Source organism: Diceros bicornis, chromosome 37 (genome assembly GCF_020826845.1).
Source record: "Diceros bicornis minor isolate mBicDic1 chromosome 37, mDicBic1.mat.cur, whole genome shotgun sequence".
NCBI lineage: Eukaryota > Metazoa > Chordata > Mammalia > Perissodactyla > Rhinocerotidae > Diceros > Diceros bicornis.
This window is the reverse complement of record NC_080776.1, coordinates 19,553,769-19,573,549: the sequence shown is the minus strand read 5'-3', so window position 1 is coordinate 19,573,549 and position 19,781 is coordinate 19,553,769. Positions and strand designations below refer to the sequence as shown.

Here is a 19,781-nt window from a genome sequence, read left to right as displayed (position 1 = left end):
ATACTATTCACAACAAAACTCACATTTTAACAGTAGGATCTAGAAAACTCACGTATTATTTATTTGAGAGAAAGAATAATTTATTTATTTATTTATTAGAAGTCACTGAGATATGATACCAGCTTGATGGGAGAATGAAATTCATTCCATACTAGCTTCCAATGTAAAATATTTTACTATTAAAGAAAAAAACTATAAAATAACTAATTACCGGTGATATGCAAGGAAAACTATTTTATACAGAGCCAACTTATACTTTAGGTGAGAACCTCCCTAATCCAAACTGAGAAAACCAAAAGCATCTGTAATTAACACATAGACATGATCTCATGAACTACCAAACCATCAACAGAATTCTCCATCCAGGTGAAGAACAGTTGAAGTTTATATACCTGAGCATCAGAAAACAAGAGTCCTGATGGAGGAAGCATTTATATCCAACAGACCACTGCTTTGATACTTACCCCACTCTTCTATACACTGTGAATATTAAAAACAAAGACAACTAAACTGCCTCCCTCTATGATAAGTTGCCATTTATTTGCTAGAGGCCATACTTTTCTTCTCACCCTGTGATAGGTATTTGGAGTTATTACAGACAGAGTTCATTCTTTGGTAAGGATCTATGGATTTGATTTGTTCTAAGTTAAGTGCTTTCTGGGATCAGTCTTTAAAATTTTACTTTTTATAGAAAATCCATTTTTATAAAATGACTTTGGTTTCATATCAAACTTAATAATAAACCTCCATAAAAACAGGTAACACTTTAAAATAATTTACAATATACTGTGGGAATATATGTTAAATGGTAACCTCAACTTCAAAAAGCAAACTTACTGCTTCTGGTGTCTTTCCTATAAGTATGCCACCTGTCTTTTCTTCTGTTTCCATTGAGTCACTAAAATATAAAGAATCAACAGTTACTAATCTGAAAAATCTATTCTGAATAGTTTCTGTGGTTGATTCGTTATCAAATTGCAGATCAGAACCATGCCCAAATTAAATATTTTGCAAGGAAAAAATGTTTCATTACTTCATAAGCACTGCCATTAAGAAACAGAAAAGAGGGGCCAGCCCCATGGCGTAGCGGTTAAATGTGCGTGCTCCACTGCTGGCGGCCCGGGTTCAGATCCCGGGCACGCACCAATGCAAAACTTGTCAGGCCATGCTGTGGCGGCATCCCATATAAAGTGGAGGGAGACGAACACAGGCGTTAGCCTAGGGCCAGTCTTCCTCAGCAAAAAAGAGGAGGATTGGCATGGATCTTAGCTCAGGGCTGATATTCCTCACACACACAAAAAAAAGAAACAGAAAAGATTCTAATAAGATGGAGGCGGCCCAGTTATTGAAATTCCTCCAAATAAGTTCATAAAAACACACAAAACAACTAACTAGGTTGGCAAAATGCAGGGACGACAAATACAACAAAATCAGGTGACAAACTATCTCCTAATCCTCACAACACAGGCAGGTGGAGATACATCACCAGCAGCAACAAGACCAGTTTGAAGTGAAGCACTTGGAGCCCCAACAACTCTTAAAATTGACCAGCCAAAACTCCCTTCCAGTCACAGCACTACACTGAGGAGAGCATGCTGAGCACAAAATCTAAACTAAGAAGGCAGAAACAAAGGAAAAACAAGGCCCAAATAAAAGTGGGAAAGGAAACAGCCAGGAGATCTCAGAACATAAGATGCCATTTTGTTTAATACTCCACAAACACAACAGAAGAAGTTCTGGAAAGCACTGAAATTAGAAACATTATCCTAAATAAGCTTCCCTCATAAAAATTTAGGAAAATTAATTTCAGTAAAGATAAACCACAGAAAAGGATCAAAGTAAAATCCCATACAATATTACAAGAAAAAGTTTTATTTCAAAAGAAGTAAAAGACATTAAGAAAATTATACAAGATATAAAGAATATTACATATCAAAATTAGAAAAACTCAGAATTGAAATAGTAGAAAAAGGGAAAAATTAGAAATGAAAGAGGAAAAATAATCATTTCAGAAATGAAGAATAACTCAAAAGGAACATGAGAGCAAATAAACACAACACAAGAAAAGGGGAAGGTAAGAAGAAAGAAAATTTTTTAAATCAGAAAGAAATAAATTAAATGCTATCCCCCTAAGATTAGGAACACAGTAAGGATGTTCACTCTCATCATGTCTATCCAATAATGTACTCGAAATTCTAGCGAATGTAGAAAACAAAGGGGTAAAAGTATGAAAGTTATAAAGGAAGTAGAATTGTCTCTAGTCGGGCCAGCCCCGCGGCTTAGCGGATGAGTGCGCGCGCTCCACTGCTGGCGGCCCGGGTTCGGATCCTGGGCGCGCACCGACACACCGCTTCTCTGGCCATGCTGAGGCCGTGTCCCACATGCAGCAACTAGAAGGATGTGCAGCTGTGACATACAGCTATCTACTGGGGCTTTGGGGGGGAAAAAAAAAGGAGGAGGATTGGCAATGGATGTTAGCTCAGAGCCGGTCTTCCTCAGCAAAAAGAGGAGGATTAGCATGGATGTTAGCTCAGGGATGATCTTCCTCACAAAAAAAAAAAAAATAAAAAAGAATTGTCTCTAGTCACAGATGACATGATTCCTATGTAGAAAATTTTATAAAAGGACCTATAAAAAAATTTACTAGACCTAATAAGTGATTTAAGCAAGGTTGTGGAATTCAACATTAATATACAAAAATCAATTGTATTTCTATATATTAATAACAAACAACTGGAAATTGAAATTTAAACATACCACTTAAAATAGCATCAAAAACCATAATATACTTAGAAATACATTTAAGGAAAAATGTGCAAAATCTCTGTACTGAAATCTACAAAACATGGCTGAGAACAATTAAAGAAAACCTAAATAAATGAAGAACAATACATTTATGGATTACAAGACCCAATATCGTTAGGCTTTTAATTTGCTCCAAATTGCTCAAGATTCAACACAATCCCAATCAGAATCCCCAGACTTGCAGAAGTCTGCAGAAATGCAAAAGACCTACAATAGCCAAAACAATCTTGGGAGAGGAAAAAAGTCATTACTGTAGGTCTTCCACTACCTGATTTCAAGACTTACCATAAGCTTTAATAATAAACATACTGTGGTACTGGTATAAGGAAAGGCAAATAGATCAATGGAAAAGAACAGAGAAATCTATCAACACACATACACAGTAAACCGATTTTTGTCAAAGACTCCAAGGCAATTCAACAGGAAAAGGATAGTCTTCTAAACAAATAGTGATGGAACAACTAGACATCCACATATTTAAACAAATCCTTTACTCCTACTTCACACTATACACAAAGAGTTAAGCTGAGATCTACCACAGACCTAAACATAAAACCTTAAACTATATAGTTTCTAGAAGGAAGCATAGGAGAATATCTTTGCAACCATGAGGTTGGCAAAGAATTTCTTAGATGAGATCCCAAAATGGAAAACTGGATTATCAAAAATAAAAACTCTGCTTATCAAAAGATACCACTAATAAAATGAAAAGATAAGTCAAGGCTGGGGGAAAACATCCATAACAACATATTTGACAAATGACTTGTATTAAAATCACAATGAAACATCACTTTATACCACTGGAATGAGTAATATTAAAAAAGACTAATAACAACTAATGTTGGCAAACACGTAGAACAACTAGAATGCTCATACATTGCTGTTGGGAGGGTAAAATAGGCAACCATGTTGGAAAAGTTTGGCAGATTCTTACCAAGTTAAACATATACTCTGTGATCCAGTTATTCCAATCCCAGGTATTTATCCAAGAGAAATGAAAACATCTGTCCCCAAAAAGACTTGTACAATAACATTCATAGCAGCCTTGTTCTTAATAGCCAATAACCAGAAACAACCCAAATGTCCATCAGTATTAGGATGAAGAAAAACAAACCGTGGTATATTCATACAATGAAATGCTACTCAGCAATAAAAAGAAATCACTTTCCGATTCATCCAAAAACATGGATGTATATCACAGACATTGCTGAGTGAGAAAAGCAGAAACAAAAGAATACATCTTTATGATCTCATTTTTATGAAGTTCAAGAATTGGCAAACTAATCTATGGTGAGAGAAATCAATACAGTGGTTCCCTTGGAGGCAAGGGGTTGACCTTGAAAGGCAAAAGTTTCTGGGATGATAATCGAGGTGATGGTTACATTGGTGTTTATATTGCCAGAACTCACTGAACTGCATAACTAACATATATGCATTTTACTGTATTTAAATTATTATTCAATTAAAAGAAAAAAATTAAAGAGCAGAAAGGATTCAAAAGAAAGTGAAAAACACAGAAGCTGGGCAAAGAAAATCCAACTTATATGTAACAAGAGGCCCCAAGAAGAAAAATAAAGTGAGGGAAGAAAACAAACACTAAAACTAAAATTCAAGAAAATTTTACTGAGGCAGGAATATTTTTGGTGTTTTTGAAGACCAGTAAGAAAGCCAGTGAGATTGAAGGTGGGGAGCAAGGAAGAAAGTTGCAAGAGATGAGGTGAAGGGTATGGAGAGGACAGATCATGTAGAGCCTTGTAGACCACTTTCGAAACTCAGAATTTTATATGAAATGCGTTTGCAAAGTACTGGAGGTTGAGATGGTAGTGACATCTTACTTCGGCTTCAGAAGCATAACTCTCACTGCTGTATGGACAACGTAAAAGGAAAATAAGCAGGCATAACAAAAACACACTTAAGTTAGGCATTTTTAATAAGTGGCCTAAATGTGTAAGAAAATATAGGAAAATAAAATCTAATACTGTATCAGCCTAAGATATATGTATATTTAGTTCTAATGAAAGCAAAAAATGCTGAGAATGTTTCTCACTTTCCAACTATCTAATATCTAGCCCACCTACCCCATCTGAGATTTTTAATTTACTTGATGTGATAGCACACATGCTGTCTGGCAGGCCCTCCCTATCAGACAGTCACTTCCATTTCTTTCCAGAGGGTCCATTTCTTTGGTTTTCCTTAATGTGCCCAGCACAGCGCAAAACAGAGCAAGAGCCTTAATAAGACTTTACGATCTATGAAAGCTAATGGTGAAATTTATTCTTAGAATATGCTGACTATGAATATTCCACCTATTTCCAAAATGAAATAAAGATTGTTCAATTAGTTCTGATGCAGAAAAAGATACTTTTACCTGTCTTTCTCTGATCCCGGAACGGTACCCGTATTGGTGGATCCAGGCACAGAAGCAATAGGGGTGCCAACAGTTCGAAGATTCTGGATTACAGACGACAAAAACTGCTGGCTAGCACTTTCATACAGATCAAAACAAATCTGATAAGCCATCAGGAGGTTGTCTTCCTTTACCAGTTTTTCTAAGATATCACTCACGGCCTGGGGATCATCTAAGAAAATTAAGCACTGAAATGCAGATAAAGAACAATTACATAATAATTGAAAACTCTGTTTACAAGATACTTAGAGAGTAACAGTCAACAATATAGGAAACCTTAAAATATAGGTACAAGTAAACTGGAGCAGACAAACTATCTAGTCTAGCACTCCATTTCTGATCCCAACACTAGACAAAGTTATCCTGAAAATGGCATCTGCCTTCCCTAGGAAAATCCATACCAATTATATTTACAACTCCTAATATAGTGCCTGGCAATTAGCAGTATTCAGTAACTGGCTGGTGAATGAATCTTGGCTTCTTTAAATCTTATCCATAATTTACATTTAAGTGCTCTTTAACTTGTATTTTCTGCTTTACCATAAACTGTAGTAGTCACTCACTTGACACACATTGTATTGTGCTGAGCCAGGACAAGAGGCATTAAAATGACCATTTTGAAGCATTTCTCTTACTACTCTTACGATCTGCCATGTTTTTTTTGGGGGGGGGGGGAGATGAGCCCTGAACTAACATCTGTTGCCAATCCTCCTCGTTTTTGCTAAGGAAGATTGGCCCTGGGCTAATATCCATGCCCATCTTCCTCTACTTTATGTGGGACGCTTCCACAGCATGGCTTGAAAAGCAGTGTGTAGGTCCGCGCCTGGGATCCGAACCTGCGAACCCTGGGCCACCAAAGCGGAGCACGTGCACTTAACCTCTACGCCACGGGGCCGGCCCCTGCCATGTTTTAACAAAATTATCCAATAAAGTTAGGATTTTTCTTTTAAGAATTCAATTTAGGGCCAGTGCCGTGGCTTAGCGGTTAAGTGCGTGCACTCCGCTACTGGTGGCCTGGGTTCGGATCCCAGGCGCGCACCGACGCACCGCTTCTCCAGCCATGCTGAGGCCGCGTCCCACATACAGCAACTAGAAGGATGTGCAGCTATGACATACAACTATCTACTGGGGCTTTGGGGGAAAAATAAATAAATAAACTTATTAAAAAAAAAAAAAAGAAAGAAAGAACATTTAGACTTGGTTTCCTATAAAAAAAAAAAAAAAAGAATTCAATTTAAATTTTCCTGTTCCCTTAAGTGGCAAATAACTCAATTTTGAAATGAACACATAAAGTTATTACAAATTAAGAATAGGAAATAACGGGAACAAAATAAATGACCAATAATAGGGGAATGGTTAAGTAAGGCAAAGTACATCCATTGAGTGACTACTACACAATCAAGAAAGAATCAGGACGAGAGTTTGTGAAAAGTTAGAACATGGAAAAATGTTAAATTGAGGACATAAATAATTGATACTGCTTGCCTCCAGGGAAAGGAAGTTGGGAGCTAGAGGAAAGGAGTGGGAAGACTTTTCACTGTATACCCCTTGGTTCTTTCTGAATTTTGAATCAGGTGAATGTGTTATATCTATTCAAAAAATATATTTTAAACATGTAAAATAAATTTTAAAAAAATTTTAAAGGGACAAGGAATAAAACAGCCAAAGAAATAAAACTGCCTCTGAGGAATAGAAATGAAATACACACACACAGAGGAAGAGGGCAGAGGACTACTGTTTTTCATATAAGTTTTTTAAAAACAACTATTAAAAAAACTATTTAGGGGGCCAGCCCAGTGGCATGGCAGTTAAGTGCGTGGGTGCTGCTTCGGCGGCCCAGGGTTTGGATCCTGGGCATGGACCTACACATCACCGGTCAAGCCATGCTGTGGTGGCGTCCCATATAAAGCAGAGGAAGATGGGCATGGATGTTAGCCCAGGGTCAATCTTCCTCAGCGAAAAAGAGGAGGATTGGCATCGGATGTTAGCGCAGGGCTGATCTTACTCACAAAAAAAAAAGAAAAAAAAAAACTATTTAGAAGCAAACAAAACTCCAAAACCTATATAGAGAAAACTGAAAGGAAATATACTAAAATGTTAAGTTGACTTCAGGTGATACAAATGTGGATATTTTTCTTCCAGTTTTTTCTGTTTCAAATCTGTGTTAAAAAGCATTAAAAAAAAAAGCATTTAAAAAAAGGATATATTAATCTAAATTTTTTAATAATATAGAGAATGAAAACATAATGAGAACACATTACAGTGAAAAAACAACAAACAAAATGCGCTAAAACGCTATGCTCTAAGCAGAATACAGTATGATACTTGTTAAAAAGCAAACCTATGCTATGCTCTAAGCAGAATACAGTATGATACTTGTTAAAAAGCAAACCTATGCGCACTTCCAGTCAATAAAATACAATGTAGCTATTGAAAAGAATGAGGTAGCTCAACATGTACTAATAAGTGGAGGAAAAATATCTATCCTTACCTTTGGGAAAAGGTCTAGGGAAAAGGAAAGATACACTTTTCATTTTACATATTTTCTGTACACTCTGATTTTTTTAAAAATGTGCAAATTCATACACGAAAAGAGATAAAGAAAATATACTCAAATGTTTTGGTTGTGTGTGGGTAATGAAACCAAAGTCAATTTTTACACTTGAAATTCTTTTTAGAATGATATAACACAGGTACTGTTTTTATCTTTTCTTTTACCTTTTATTTTTTTAACCTTTTGTTTTCAAAATTTCCTTAAATGCTTGGATTATTTTCAAAATGAAAAAGAATACATAGAAAGAATGCATTATAACAAAACAGCTTTTTAGTTTTGTAAGATTCAGTTTCTTATCAGTAAAAAGCAATATAAACTACATACCTTATCTTCACAGGGCTATTGTGAGGATCAATTGAGATACATGTATGAAACCATTATAGCAATGTAATGTAATATAATGCAATGTATTAGTGCAATATAAAGTAATGTAATGTAATTACCTGACAAACATTGATGAAATCGGGTTTCTCCAAGTTCATGTAGATTTTAACTAGAACTCTTAGTACTTTATTCCGAAACTGTTTATTCTGCATTAAAGACATGCAGAGCTTGAGGCTATAAGCTAGCATTCCTGGGACATCATTCTGAAAGAGTTAAAGATACATCATTATCTGGCTACTGAAGTATTATGTTTATTTAGAAACTGAATTATTTTAATCTAGGTTCTTTAGTCATTCTAGGCAGCCAAAGATTTAAACACCTTAAACAATAAAAACTTAAAAAGTTTGTAACCATTTTAGATGAAAATCTTAAAAGAAAATTACATATTTCCCTGTCTTCACGAAAAAATGGATTAAAAAACTTTAATATATAGTGGTCATCCAGGATCATCATCATATGAACATAGTATACTATAATAGAGTGATGCTATTAATTATAATAAAAAGATATACACAACTGTTCATATACCAAGTAGCTAAGTTTCTCAGTTGTGTCCCCCAATGTCTTTTTGCCTCCAATCTTGCTACTAGACTCCCTCATGACTTACTGCCTACACTCTCTGGCCAGGAACATGATGTGACATAACTGTTCTCCAGTTCTGAGTGACTCAAGTTTTGAGCGCTGTCACATCTGGCTGGTGCTCTCCCTGAGGAAATTCTGACTCCAGATTATATATGTTTACTTTGTGGTTCTCCAAAGTATGCCCAATATTTGAAATACCAACCCATAAAAGTCCTTCAACATAAATAAGCATATTGAAGAGCTACAGGACTAATTCTCAACAAGGAGTTGTGACCATCCATCAGTGTATAATGAAATCAACTTAAGGGAACTAGTCTTTTTTAAAAAATAAAATACAATTTAAAAATATCAGAGCTAAGGGGCTGGCCCGGTGGCACAAGCAGTTAAGTGTGCGTGCTCCACTGCGGCCGCCCGGGGTTCGCCGGCTTGGATCCCGGGCGCGCACCAATGCACTGCTTGGCAAGCCATGCTGTGGCGGCGTCCCATATAAAGTGGAGGAAGATGGGCATGGATGTTAGCCCAGGGCCAGTCTTCCTCAGCAAAAAGAGGAGGACTGGCATGGATGTTAGCTCAGGGCTGATCTTTCTCACAAAAAAAATCAGAGTTACAAGTAGTAAAAGTAGGTATTGTTTCATACAACTTAAGTTACATCTATACGCATATGTGCACCGGGATGCAAAGTAAGATGCATTTCCTACTCCACTTTATTCTTTTTTTTAAACATTTATCATCTCTTTACTTTATATATTTATTTGCTCAACTGCCTATTCCTCCAACGGATTGTTCCATTTGGGCAGGAATTTTCTCGGTGCTGTTTGCCATTATACCTCTGATGCCTAGAGCTATGTCTGGCACCTAGTAGGCACTCAAAAAATATTTGTTGAATGAATGAAAACAAGTATTTTAAGTCTATTCACATGAAGACAAGGAAAGGCTACAACTGCACAAAAATGAAACAGTAAAACAAGGGCCATTCTATCACATTGGGTGGTTCATTCATTTACTCATTTAACAAATCTTACCACTGCTACTAAACACTGCCTTAGGCTTTGGGGACACAGCGGTGAACAAGGCACAAAGTACCTGTTCTTAGGGAGTTATCTAGTGGGAAAGACAGATGTTAACTACCTAACAACATAACTAACCAATTACTATAGCGGTAAACACTATAAAAAATATGGGGCTCCAAGAAGTTAACAAAAGAATTGGACCAAGCCTTTGCAGTAGGGGTTGCGGAGGGCCTGGGTGGCAGGGAATGACGAAAGGATCTGTAAACAAGTGACAATTGAGCTGAACTCTGAATCTTGAACAGGAATAAAGCAGGTAAAGAAAAGAAAGGAAAGAATATTTTTAGCAGAGGCAGTATTTTTGACAAGGGAAACAGGGCAGGGTACATCTAGGAGCTGAGATGAGGTCAAAATGGCTGGAGTGCAGAGAGCAAGCTAGCTCATGGGGGATAGGTGGTGAGGCAAGCAAAGTGCGCGTGCAGATCAATGTCAGTTTAACTCAGTCTTGCGCCTTTCTGACTGCTTTGGTAGGTGACTTACAATTGTCATAATTACTGCAAAACATCCCCAATCAGGAATCTCGTTTATAGTTTTAGTCATAATAAATGCATTAAAACAGTAGTTTATCAATATAATCTTCTTAAAAAGGGCAGGGTAATTAATATAACTTCCCCATGCAAGACCTCAAAGTAATAAAAGTGGTAAGATAAAAGCAGATATTCGATGAACACAAAACACAGCCATATATAAATATAAAAGTAAAACATTTAGCAAAAGAGCACCTTATTATTCCCAAACTAGATTTTCTTTTCACTACCCATGAGATTCTCAATTCTGATAATTTGCTTTGCTGATTCCCCTTCAATAACAATCTCTAAAATCACATCATCTACCCACCGACTCCAGTATAGTCTTTTCAAAGACGTCCAGTCTTCGTGTCTCCAGAGCAATGCCGATAGCCTGCTTATACTTGTGATCATCTAGACATCGCTGAAACATTTTATTTACAATGCCTTCCAATCTCTGGTCAATTGGTTTTTTTTCTCCTTCAGGCAAATCTGCATTTTCCACACATTGTTTGGTGTAGTGATCAATGCATTTTGCTATGGAGAAAATAAAAGAACTCTGATCACCTTGTAAGTTGGGCTAAACTACTAGAAAGGACAATGCCTACATTTATAATCATAAAAACTTATGTGATGACTATAAAGTAATAAGCAAATTTTAAAATGCTAGAAGTTATACATTCAAATTAATACTGTTTCCTTCATAGTGGTTACACTGCAGGGCTACACACTAATTCCAATAAGGCTGATATTATTCAAAACATTTCTATCTTATTACTTTATTTTGAGCAAAATTATATTACTCAACTTGACTAAGTTGGCTACAAACAACTGCTGACTGTTTCACTTTCAAGAAACCAACACTTGCCATTGCTGATGATATGTAAAAAGACCTATGACAGCAATTATCACATGGCAATAAATTATTAAATTTCTTTACATTAATGAAAGTATTAGCTCCTTGAGAGTAGGGATGTGTAGAATAATCATCTAAATCATCTTTGTAGAATAATGGGAAAATGACCTAAAATGTGTCACAGGTTCTAAAGGCAATTCCAAAGATTTCCAAAAACCTTTCCAGGAATTGTAGCACATCAACTGAAATATTCATTGTCTCCCTGTGAGATGGGTGGAACCTATTCACACACAGCCTCCCAGGGAGTCTGAAAATTCATGCACTGGTGTATGTGCACAATTTGGCTTTCACATTTCACAATCATTTGGGTTAAGGGGGGAGGACGGGGCGACATACTATAGGGTGCCAACAGTGCACTTGATGAGAAACACTTAAGTCTGTTTACAACTTATACTACTTTGCAATCACGCCTTAAAATTTTTAGGAACAACCAAAAAAGGGAATTTTTCTAAGCCTTCTTCCCCCTTCATAGGGAAGATAAATAGCCACTCAAGCTGAAAGATATACACACTAGTTATCCTCTCTCTAACTCAATGCCTTGTCACTCTCTCTTTCAAATAGAAGAAAGGATACAAGGCCAAGACTAATTAACTGCAAACTACAGCCCTAGGAAACTGAAATGACTTGAACTAGCACAAAGAACTGTTGGCCCACTAGATGGCCCATGTTAAATGGGTCTATATTTTGGGGGAAGCAGAGGACTTTCATAAACTGGAATACACCACAGTCAGGGTCCATCCAGGTAGAACTATGCAGGTTCAGGTACAGTTAATAAAGTGGCAGCACAAAGTAGACCTTAGACAATCCTGGCTGCAGAAAATCTTCACCAGGCCCTAATACGAGCTTCTGAACCAAATGTAGTTAAGTGAGGAAACATTACCCCCACTTCATTAAAGAGGAACCTCAGAATTATTAACATTTAGGGAGTTTTCCGTACGTTATAAAAAAATGTACCTCCCAGATTTCAAATTCGTGCTCTCACTTCCCAGGTTTATGTCCTAACTATATCCCAGAATCTAGCCTCATTCCCAGCTGAAGTCTTATAACTGGGAGAAGATTTACCAGTCTTGAAGTTTCTGGACATACTGTTTATGACATTCATTAAGATCCTAGGAAGCCTTTCTCAAATTCTATTTTACATATCCTCTCGCAAATCTCACTGACATTTAAAAAAATCCCTACAAAACCAGAAGGGTGAACCCCACTTCCACACAAAGAAAAGCACACGGAACTTGTCTATTGATCAACAACCACTTTCTACAAGCTACGATGATAAACTGTTTAAAGACAGGGAACGTGTCTACCACCCCATAGCCCTTTATAGACCAACAGTCCTTTTTAAAAGCATGATTTGTAAAATGGTAGCACTGCAAGCACTTGGAGATCACTGTTGGAAGAAATTATCAACATTCATCAAAAAAAATCCTTCAAGGGCCAGCACCAGTGGCCTAGTGGTTAAATTGCTGCACTCCGCTTGAGTTCCCGGGTGTGGACCTATGCCACTCATCTGTCAATGGCCATGCTGTGGCGGCAGCTCACATATACAAAGAGGAAGATCAGCAGTGGATGTTAGCGCAGGGTGAATCTTTCTAAGCAAAAAAAAAAACCCTTCAAATAAGAGAAAAGAAGTAAGTGCACTTAACTCCCTATTTTTAACAATGTAGGGAAAGTGCTCTGGTTTCAGATGACATGGTCTATTCTTTAAAACCATCTGTTCTTTCCATAGGATTCACAGATGAAATTCAACAAGCCCCCAACAGTAGTAAAGTTACTTGCAGCATTTTCGCACTATCACAGAAAAAACTTAAAAAATGTGAATGCAGAATCCTACTTAGAACTTCAGGGACATTTGCAAGTACCCCTTTAGACCACCTTGCACAGCATTTCCTAATTTCTGAAAGAGAATACAAACTTTCTCCTTCTTAAGGGATCAAGTGAATAATGCAGATCTCCTCTTAATCAGCACCTCAAAAAAATATCTATACTGTACACTCTTGATAGAGGACACACCCTTGGGCTCTCTGTAACTATGATCTAAAGCTTGATACTCATAACGACATGTCTGAAGGGTATGCAGTCCCTTCTTTCATCTACTAGATCAGGAGTTTTCAAACATTCCTTAAAGCTACAAAATCTTACATAGTTGGTTCAACTCACAAGACAGAGAACCAAAAGCCTTGCCTGTGTGCTTCCCTCGCACTTCAAAAATAAAGAACAAATGAGAAAACAATGGTTATTAGTAGAAACAGTATGGATTCTGAAGTAAGCCCGAGTTTTAAATTCCGACCCTCCTATTTAATGGCCATGTGTCTTTATCATCTTGAAACCCAAACTTTCTCATTTGTAAAATGGGACTAGCTTCATCCTCACAGGGCAGCTGTGGAATAAACCATGGTAAGAAGAATGACTGGGACAGTGCCTAGAACAGACATACTCAATGATGGTTTCCTGTATTAGAAACAACTCTATAAACTGCTATCATTTAACTTCTGTTACTCATAATAATCTGATTTAATTTTTTCATATAACAGTCTGCTCACTGGACTAGAGATAACCATAATCACTGAGATTACTATCTTTGTGTTGATTAAGTTAGCTGTTTCTGAATAGTTTCTTAGATTCATTCTTAAAAAAATGTTTTGTGAAGTGAGTGTCTTCATTAATTATTACTGTTATTGATGCTACTGTTCATTATAACAAAAAATAATAAAGCACAGAATTGGAAGGCAGATCTAAAAAGTCAGCCTGCAAAAAATTACTGTAGAAAGATTATGAACTTCCAATTAAAGTGAAATTTAGCAACATCAAAAAGTAATTCATGTGGACTGTGGACTGGAGAAGAATGAAGTCAACAAGTTAAAGCCTTACCAGATGGAAGATAATTACCTATAATCGTCTCCACATACTCAGAGTTATCATTGACATTGAAGAGGTCACCGGCTCCAAGTGCATAATTCAGAGACTCCTCAAAAGCCCCCAGGTGGTAAAATACTTTAGATGCCACTAAGGCCGCAAACTGCCGACTCCGGAAACCTTCATCTTCATATAATACTTCTCTGAAAAAAATTAACAAGTAAAGGCCTAGTTCAAACTGTGGTTTTCCTTAAAAATCCCAAATCTAAATATTCAAGCCACAATTTAGTAGCAGCCAATTTCTAAATGAATTTAAGACATAAGACCCACATCCACAGATTAACGATTAAAGTTGGTCTACCTTATTTCAGTTTATATAACTAAAGTGACTTCTTACATTTTATCTACAGACTCAGAAATTTCTGCCCAGAAGTCATTGACAACTGCATTCAATTTGTGTAGTGCAAATTCCTGTAAAAGATAAAACCAAAATTGAATTTTGAGACAGACTTACCATTACAGTTCTTTAAAAAAAGTTTCCAACAAATCAATGGCCAAATTCTCAGTCACATTTACTAAAACTTTAAATCTATGACAAATATAAAAATTTTTACCGACTTATATTTTCTCTTGGGTGTACACATTTCCTTTCTGTTTTCAATAATAAAACATTGGATTAACCATATGTCATTCCTTATCATAATGAAGATTTTTCTTCTTTGAATATAAAAGATTGACTCCAGGTTGCTATATATATCCATATATAAATGAATTCAGGTGTATGAAGTCACTTTTAGTATATTCCAAATTTTTATCAAATGAAAATAATTTTAAAATATGTGACACAGAAGAAGAATTTTTCATGTTTTCTGTTGATAAAGAAACGGGCTGGGGGATGTTCAGGTGCCATACTGAGGTTTATTTGCCTTAGCTTTGTTAAACTCTAGGAAAACCAAACGCTGTTGCCAAAATTCTGTCCTCTGGGGCTAGATTTCAATGACTGGGTACAGGCTGGGTAGGATGGTTATTTTAAATGATGGAAGATATACAGATATCACTAAATTCAAAGAGTTTCACAGTATTCATACTAAACCCAGTTAATTTTTCTTCCACTCATACCTTAAGCTGTGGTTCTTCTTCATCCAGAAGAGAAATAATTCCAGCTATAAGACAAAAGGTGTATCATGATTATGAAATATATACTAAGAAAGAAACTAAAGCTTAGCCAAAAATGTATATTAGTTGGATAAAGTAAGTATTTTTTGAGGGGTGACTTCACTAGAGGAATGATTATTTTTCTTTAACTGTAAAGGTTTATATTTCAAAGTTTAAGAATTAACTATGTTATAACACTCCTGACACCACATATATCACATTATTTGCCTAATTCAGTAGTTTTCAAAGTGTGGTCCCTGGAACAACAGCATTAGCATTACCTGGGAACTTGTTAAAAATGCACATTCTTGGTCCCATCCCAGATCTACTGAATCAGAAATTGTGGAGATAGGGTCCAGTAACGGGGCTACAAGCCTTCCTTGTGATACTGATGCTCACTATAGTTTAACAACCACTAGCCTAATTTACTGACCAAAATGGGAAACTTTCCCACACAATTTTAAAATAAAATTATTCACAACGAACAGTTACAATATTTCAATTATTTCAAGATGCCTATATTAGGGCATCTCCTTCATATCGCGAGTAACCTAGAAAGTTTTGCTAAATGATGGGCAATCTTAATTGTTCTGACTTCAATTACCCAAGCACAGTGTTTCCCATATGACCTTGAGGTGTTAGTACTAATACTGGAGAGTAAAGGAAACAACTGTCCTCTCCAAAAGAATGCACCTTGAAACACAGTCATATGTCAAAGGCATTATTAGAAAAAAAATATGAGAAATTAGTGTCCTTAGACCATAAAGGAAACCAAGCTGTCTCTCAGATACATGTTTTCCACATAGGTCTTAAAATCATTCTGGAACACTGAGTTGAAACTGTGATTTGATTAAAAAGTGTCAAGGCAACTTTACTTAGGAGACGTAGCCATTTCTAACTGAGAAGTGTAAGTTTGCCAAATAGCTTCAGCAGTCTTTATAGAGCCATACAGGAAAGGATACAAAATTTCACAGACAAAACTATGCCATGGTGCTAGCTAGGGCAGACCACTATTCTTAAAAGCACAAAAGCAGATAAAAAGAACTTCTTGGTACTCTAGGGTGGCATTACAAGTCCAGAACAGAGAGGCTGAAATGACAGATGAGAGAAGACAAATTAAAGAATGCAATCAATGGGGAGGAGGCAGGTGTCACGAACTAGTGACGTGGAATAGCTGATAGACAAGAATGCTTTAAATGTGGAACACATCATAAACAGCAAAACATTTCACCAAAATACTAAAAAGGCTACCCATTCCCTATCATCAGTCAATAACGTTTGAACTGCTTTTACCAAAATAAATGACAGATTTTTATATCCTCCTGTTTGGTTTCACTTACAACTAAATTGTTACACGGTTGTCCTGGCTTAGAAATAAAGCCTTTGTCCATGGAACACAACTAAATCAAATACTCTACACTCCATACACGAATACTTCCCATCTTAAAGACAAAACAGGGGCCAGCCCTGGTGGCCTAGTGGTTAAGTTCAGCAGTGCTCCACTTTGGCAGCCCAGGTTTGGTTCCCGGACATGGACCTACACTGCTCTGTTAGTGGCCATGCTGTGCTGGCGGCTCACATACTAAAAAATAGAGGAAGAATGGCACGGATGTTAGCTCAGGGTGAATCCTCCTCAGCGAAAAAAAAAAGAACTCTCCTTTTGGGGGTGGGGTGGGGAACAGGGAATGGGAAAGGTTTAAGGATAATAAAAAATCTCTTATGCTGTAATAGGAAGTCAGCAGATATTATCTAAAATTGTTGAATCAAATTTATAGCAATATTTGAACATTATTTATAAATATGGAGGTATGTTCCAGAAGAAACAGTTTAAAAGTTGAAAAACAGATACCTCTCGGGATGAAGAGGGGGAAAGAGGAGTGGGAGACTATTGTTTTAAAGCTTTTTAGCATAATTTTCCTTTATGTGCCTAAATTATGTTAAAAAAACCAAAAGCCCACTCAGTCTCACATCTCCCTACTGCAACCACCTCTCTCTCTCTCTTCACTCCCTTTCAAAGTCAAACCTCTTGAAAAACTTAACAGTACATGGTGACCTCTTGTTCACCACTGTGTTCTTAGTGCCTAGCAAGAGCCTAGTGAATAAATGAACGAATAAACACTGGAACCATGACACTAGCCTGTTTAGCACCTGGGACAGATCCTAAGCCAGTGTGAGCCAACAGAAAACAAACTGACAGAAGGTTTGGAGCAGAAGCTGATAAGTAATCCAGTAAAAGTAACAAATGATAGTAACAAATACACACTATACTATCACCGCAGAGTCTCATGGTAGGACTTCAAAATTTATTACTCCTGCCAGCCTCAATAGGTTTAAATTCTATTATATTCCCACCAAATGCTTTTTCAGTCTCTACTTAAAATACTCTAGGGACTGATTTGATTAATTGATGGATTTCTTCATTCAAGACGTACTTTTGAACTTCTGCCATTTGCTCAGCAGCGTTCTAAGAACTGTGAAAACAAGTTTCCCGCCCAAAATTCTACCAGAGAGAGAAAGACAGTAATCAGGCAAGTAAAGTACTTACAGGACCGTGACGAAGCAAGTGAACAGCTAAGGTGGAGAGAGGCAGCATGTTTTAAAAGAATGATCAGGAAAGACTAACATTTGAGCTGAGACTAAAGATTGAGAAGCTAACAGAAAACTTGAGGAAGAGAAGTCTAGAAAGAGGGAATAAAATGTGCAAGGGCCCTAGGGAGGACAGAAATTGACATAGTCAAGGAACACAAATAAGGCCAGCATGATTAGGATGTAGTGAATCGAAAGAGAGTAGGACAAAACAAGGCAGGAATCAGATCATGTAGGTCTTTGATTAAGAGTCTGGATTTTCTTCTAAACACAATGGGAAGCACTGGAGAATTTTAAGCAAAGGAATGACGATGTGATTAAAGTTTTATAAAGAATACTCTGACTAAAACAAGAATAGCCTGTATGGAGGTCACGGTGGAAAAACAGTGTTAAGCTGTTACAGTAACCCAGGCAAGAGATGAAGGTTTGGCTAAGAAGCAGCAGTGGTAATGAATGGATCTGAAACAGAATGAGCCCTCACTTACAACTGGCAAGAAGAACAGTAAGCACTTAGTGCTTATTTTTTCTTTAGAGAGCTCTAACTGGAAAAGCTCTTCCTTATATTGAACTAAAATTCATCTCCCAATCATCTGCATTTCTTGGGGGCAAAAGCCTAATTCCAAACACAGGCGACAGCTCTTCAAGTCTTTGAAATAACTATTATGTCTCCCAGCATCTTCACCAATTTCAAGCAATCCTCATAAAAATATAGTTTTGAGCTCCTTACAAGTACGAGTTACTGTCTTCTGATCACCAGTTTATTTACAACAAAACAGCAGTGGGACAAGTGTACAGCAAAACAGGACGAGAAAAGGATGTTTAAGCAGGCAAGAAAAAAAGCACCAACGCTGTGGATTAGCTATATGCAAATCAATCTGTAGTGGGGGGCTTAAAATTCTCCATTTGAAACTTGATTTCCATAGCTTATCCCACTTAAGTGCAAGAAACCTGCTCCGCACACCCAGGAGTTCTGAAAATTCATATTTACCGAGCCCCTAGCCTCCAAACGATCGGTTGATTCTCAGTACGATGCTGCCTTCGGGCATTATACTGTGTTCACCCAACACAAAAGTTCTCTGGATGCTTTAACTGAATACTCGTGGAATAGACCCACAAACGATATAGCCCCACTCCAATCTAATGTCAGACTTCCCTCCAAGGAGGACGGAGCGGGGCCAGGTCCAGAACCACTTATGGACTGTCCGACAGCACAGGGGGACCAGCCCATCCCGACCACCTGAGGGGAAGGACTGGGATCGGACGGCCCCACATGGCCAACTCCAGGAGACACAGAATTAGGCAGACCCCTCGGGGTCAGAGAGGAGCCCAGGAAGCCCCTCGGTCCCGGCACGGGGGTGTGGCTGGGAAGGGATGCCGAGGCGGCCGACCCCGCGCGATTCCCCCGAACTGCAGGGGGTCGCGGGCCCGCAGAGAGGCTCGGCCAGACTGCCAGCCCCCGGCCCGGGATGGGCCTTGGGCAGCGGGCGGCCGCGCAGGCCGGCGCCCCGCCGGGTGGTGCCCAGTCACCGGCCCTGACTCAGCTAAAAGCCGGCGCGGCGGCTCCTCCCTCGCGGCGCCAGCTGCGGCCGCACTCACCGGCTGAGGTGATCATGGCTGCGCCCCGCACTCGCCCGACCGCTCGCTCGCCGTCCCGCCCGCCTCGCGGATCTGTCAGCTCACAGCCCGCTCACTGCGCCGCGCCTCTTCGCTCCCCCGGAGCTCTGCTCAGCCAGTCGACTCTTCAGGCCGCCGGCTCACTTCTCGCCCAGGACCCCGCCTGCCCCGGGGCTGCCCGCCGCTCCGCCTGACGCCCGGCGCGAATTCTCCCCGGTCTGCGTCTTCCGCGCCGCCACCGCCGCCCCAACCCGCGCAGACGGGTGCACGGAGAGCTCCATTGTTTTCTCTAATCCTCCTCGAGGTCAGCGCTTCCGCGGGGGTGGGGACACTCGTCCGCATCCGGGATCAG

General features: G+C 38.4%; 1 protein-coding gene across 1 annotated transcript in view; it reads right to left on the bottom strand.

Moving 5' to 3' along the window:
• Positions 1–19,549, bottom strand: part of PSMD1 (proteasome 26S subunit, non-ATPase 1) — a 92,779-nt gene extending 73,230 nt beyond the window's left edge. Inside the window, exons 1-8 of the mRNA XM_058533188.1 lie at positions 19,412–19,549; positions 15,194–15,237; positions 14,472–14,545; positions 14,108–14,277; positions 10,637–10,842; positions 8,210–8,353; positions 5,174–5,400; positions 838–898 (exon numbers count right to left, since the gene is read on the bottom strand). Of these exons, the coding sequence (XP_058389171.1) occupies positions 838–898; positions 5,174–5,400; positions 8,210–8,353; positions 10,637–10,842; positions 14,108–14,277; positions 14,472–14,545; positions 15,194–15,237; positions 19,412–19,427 (942 nt within the window). The 5' untranslated portion in view covers positions 19,428–19,549. The remainder of the gene's footprint in view (positions 1–837; positions 899–5,173; positions 5,401–8,209; positions 8,354–10,636; positions 10,843–14,107; positions 14,278–14,471; positions 14,546–15,193; positions 15,238–19,411) is intronic.
• Positions 19,550–19,781: the final 232 nt, after the last annotated feature.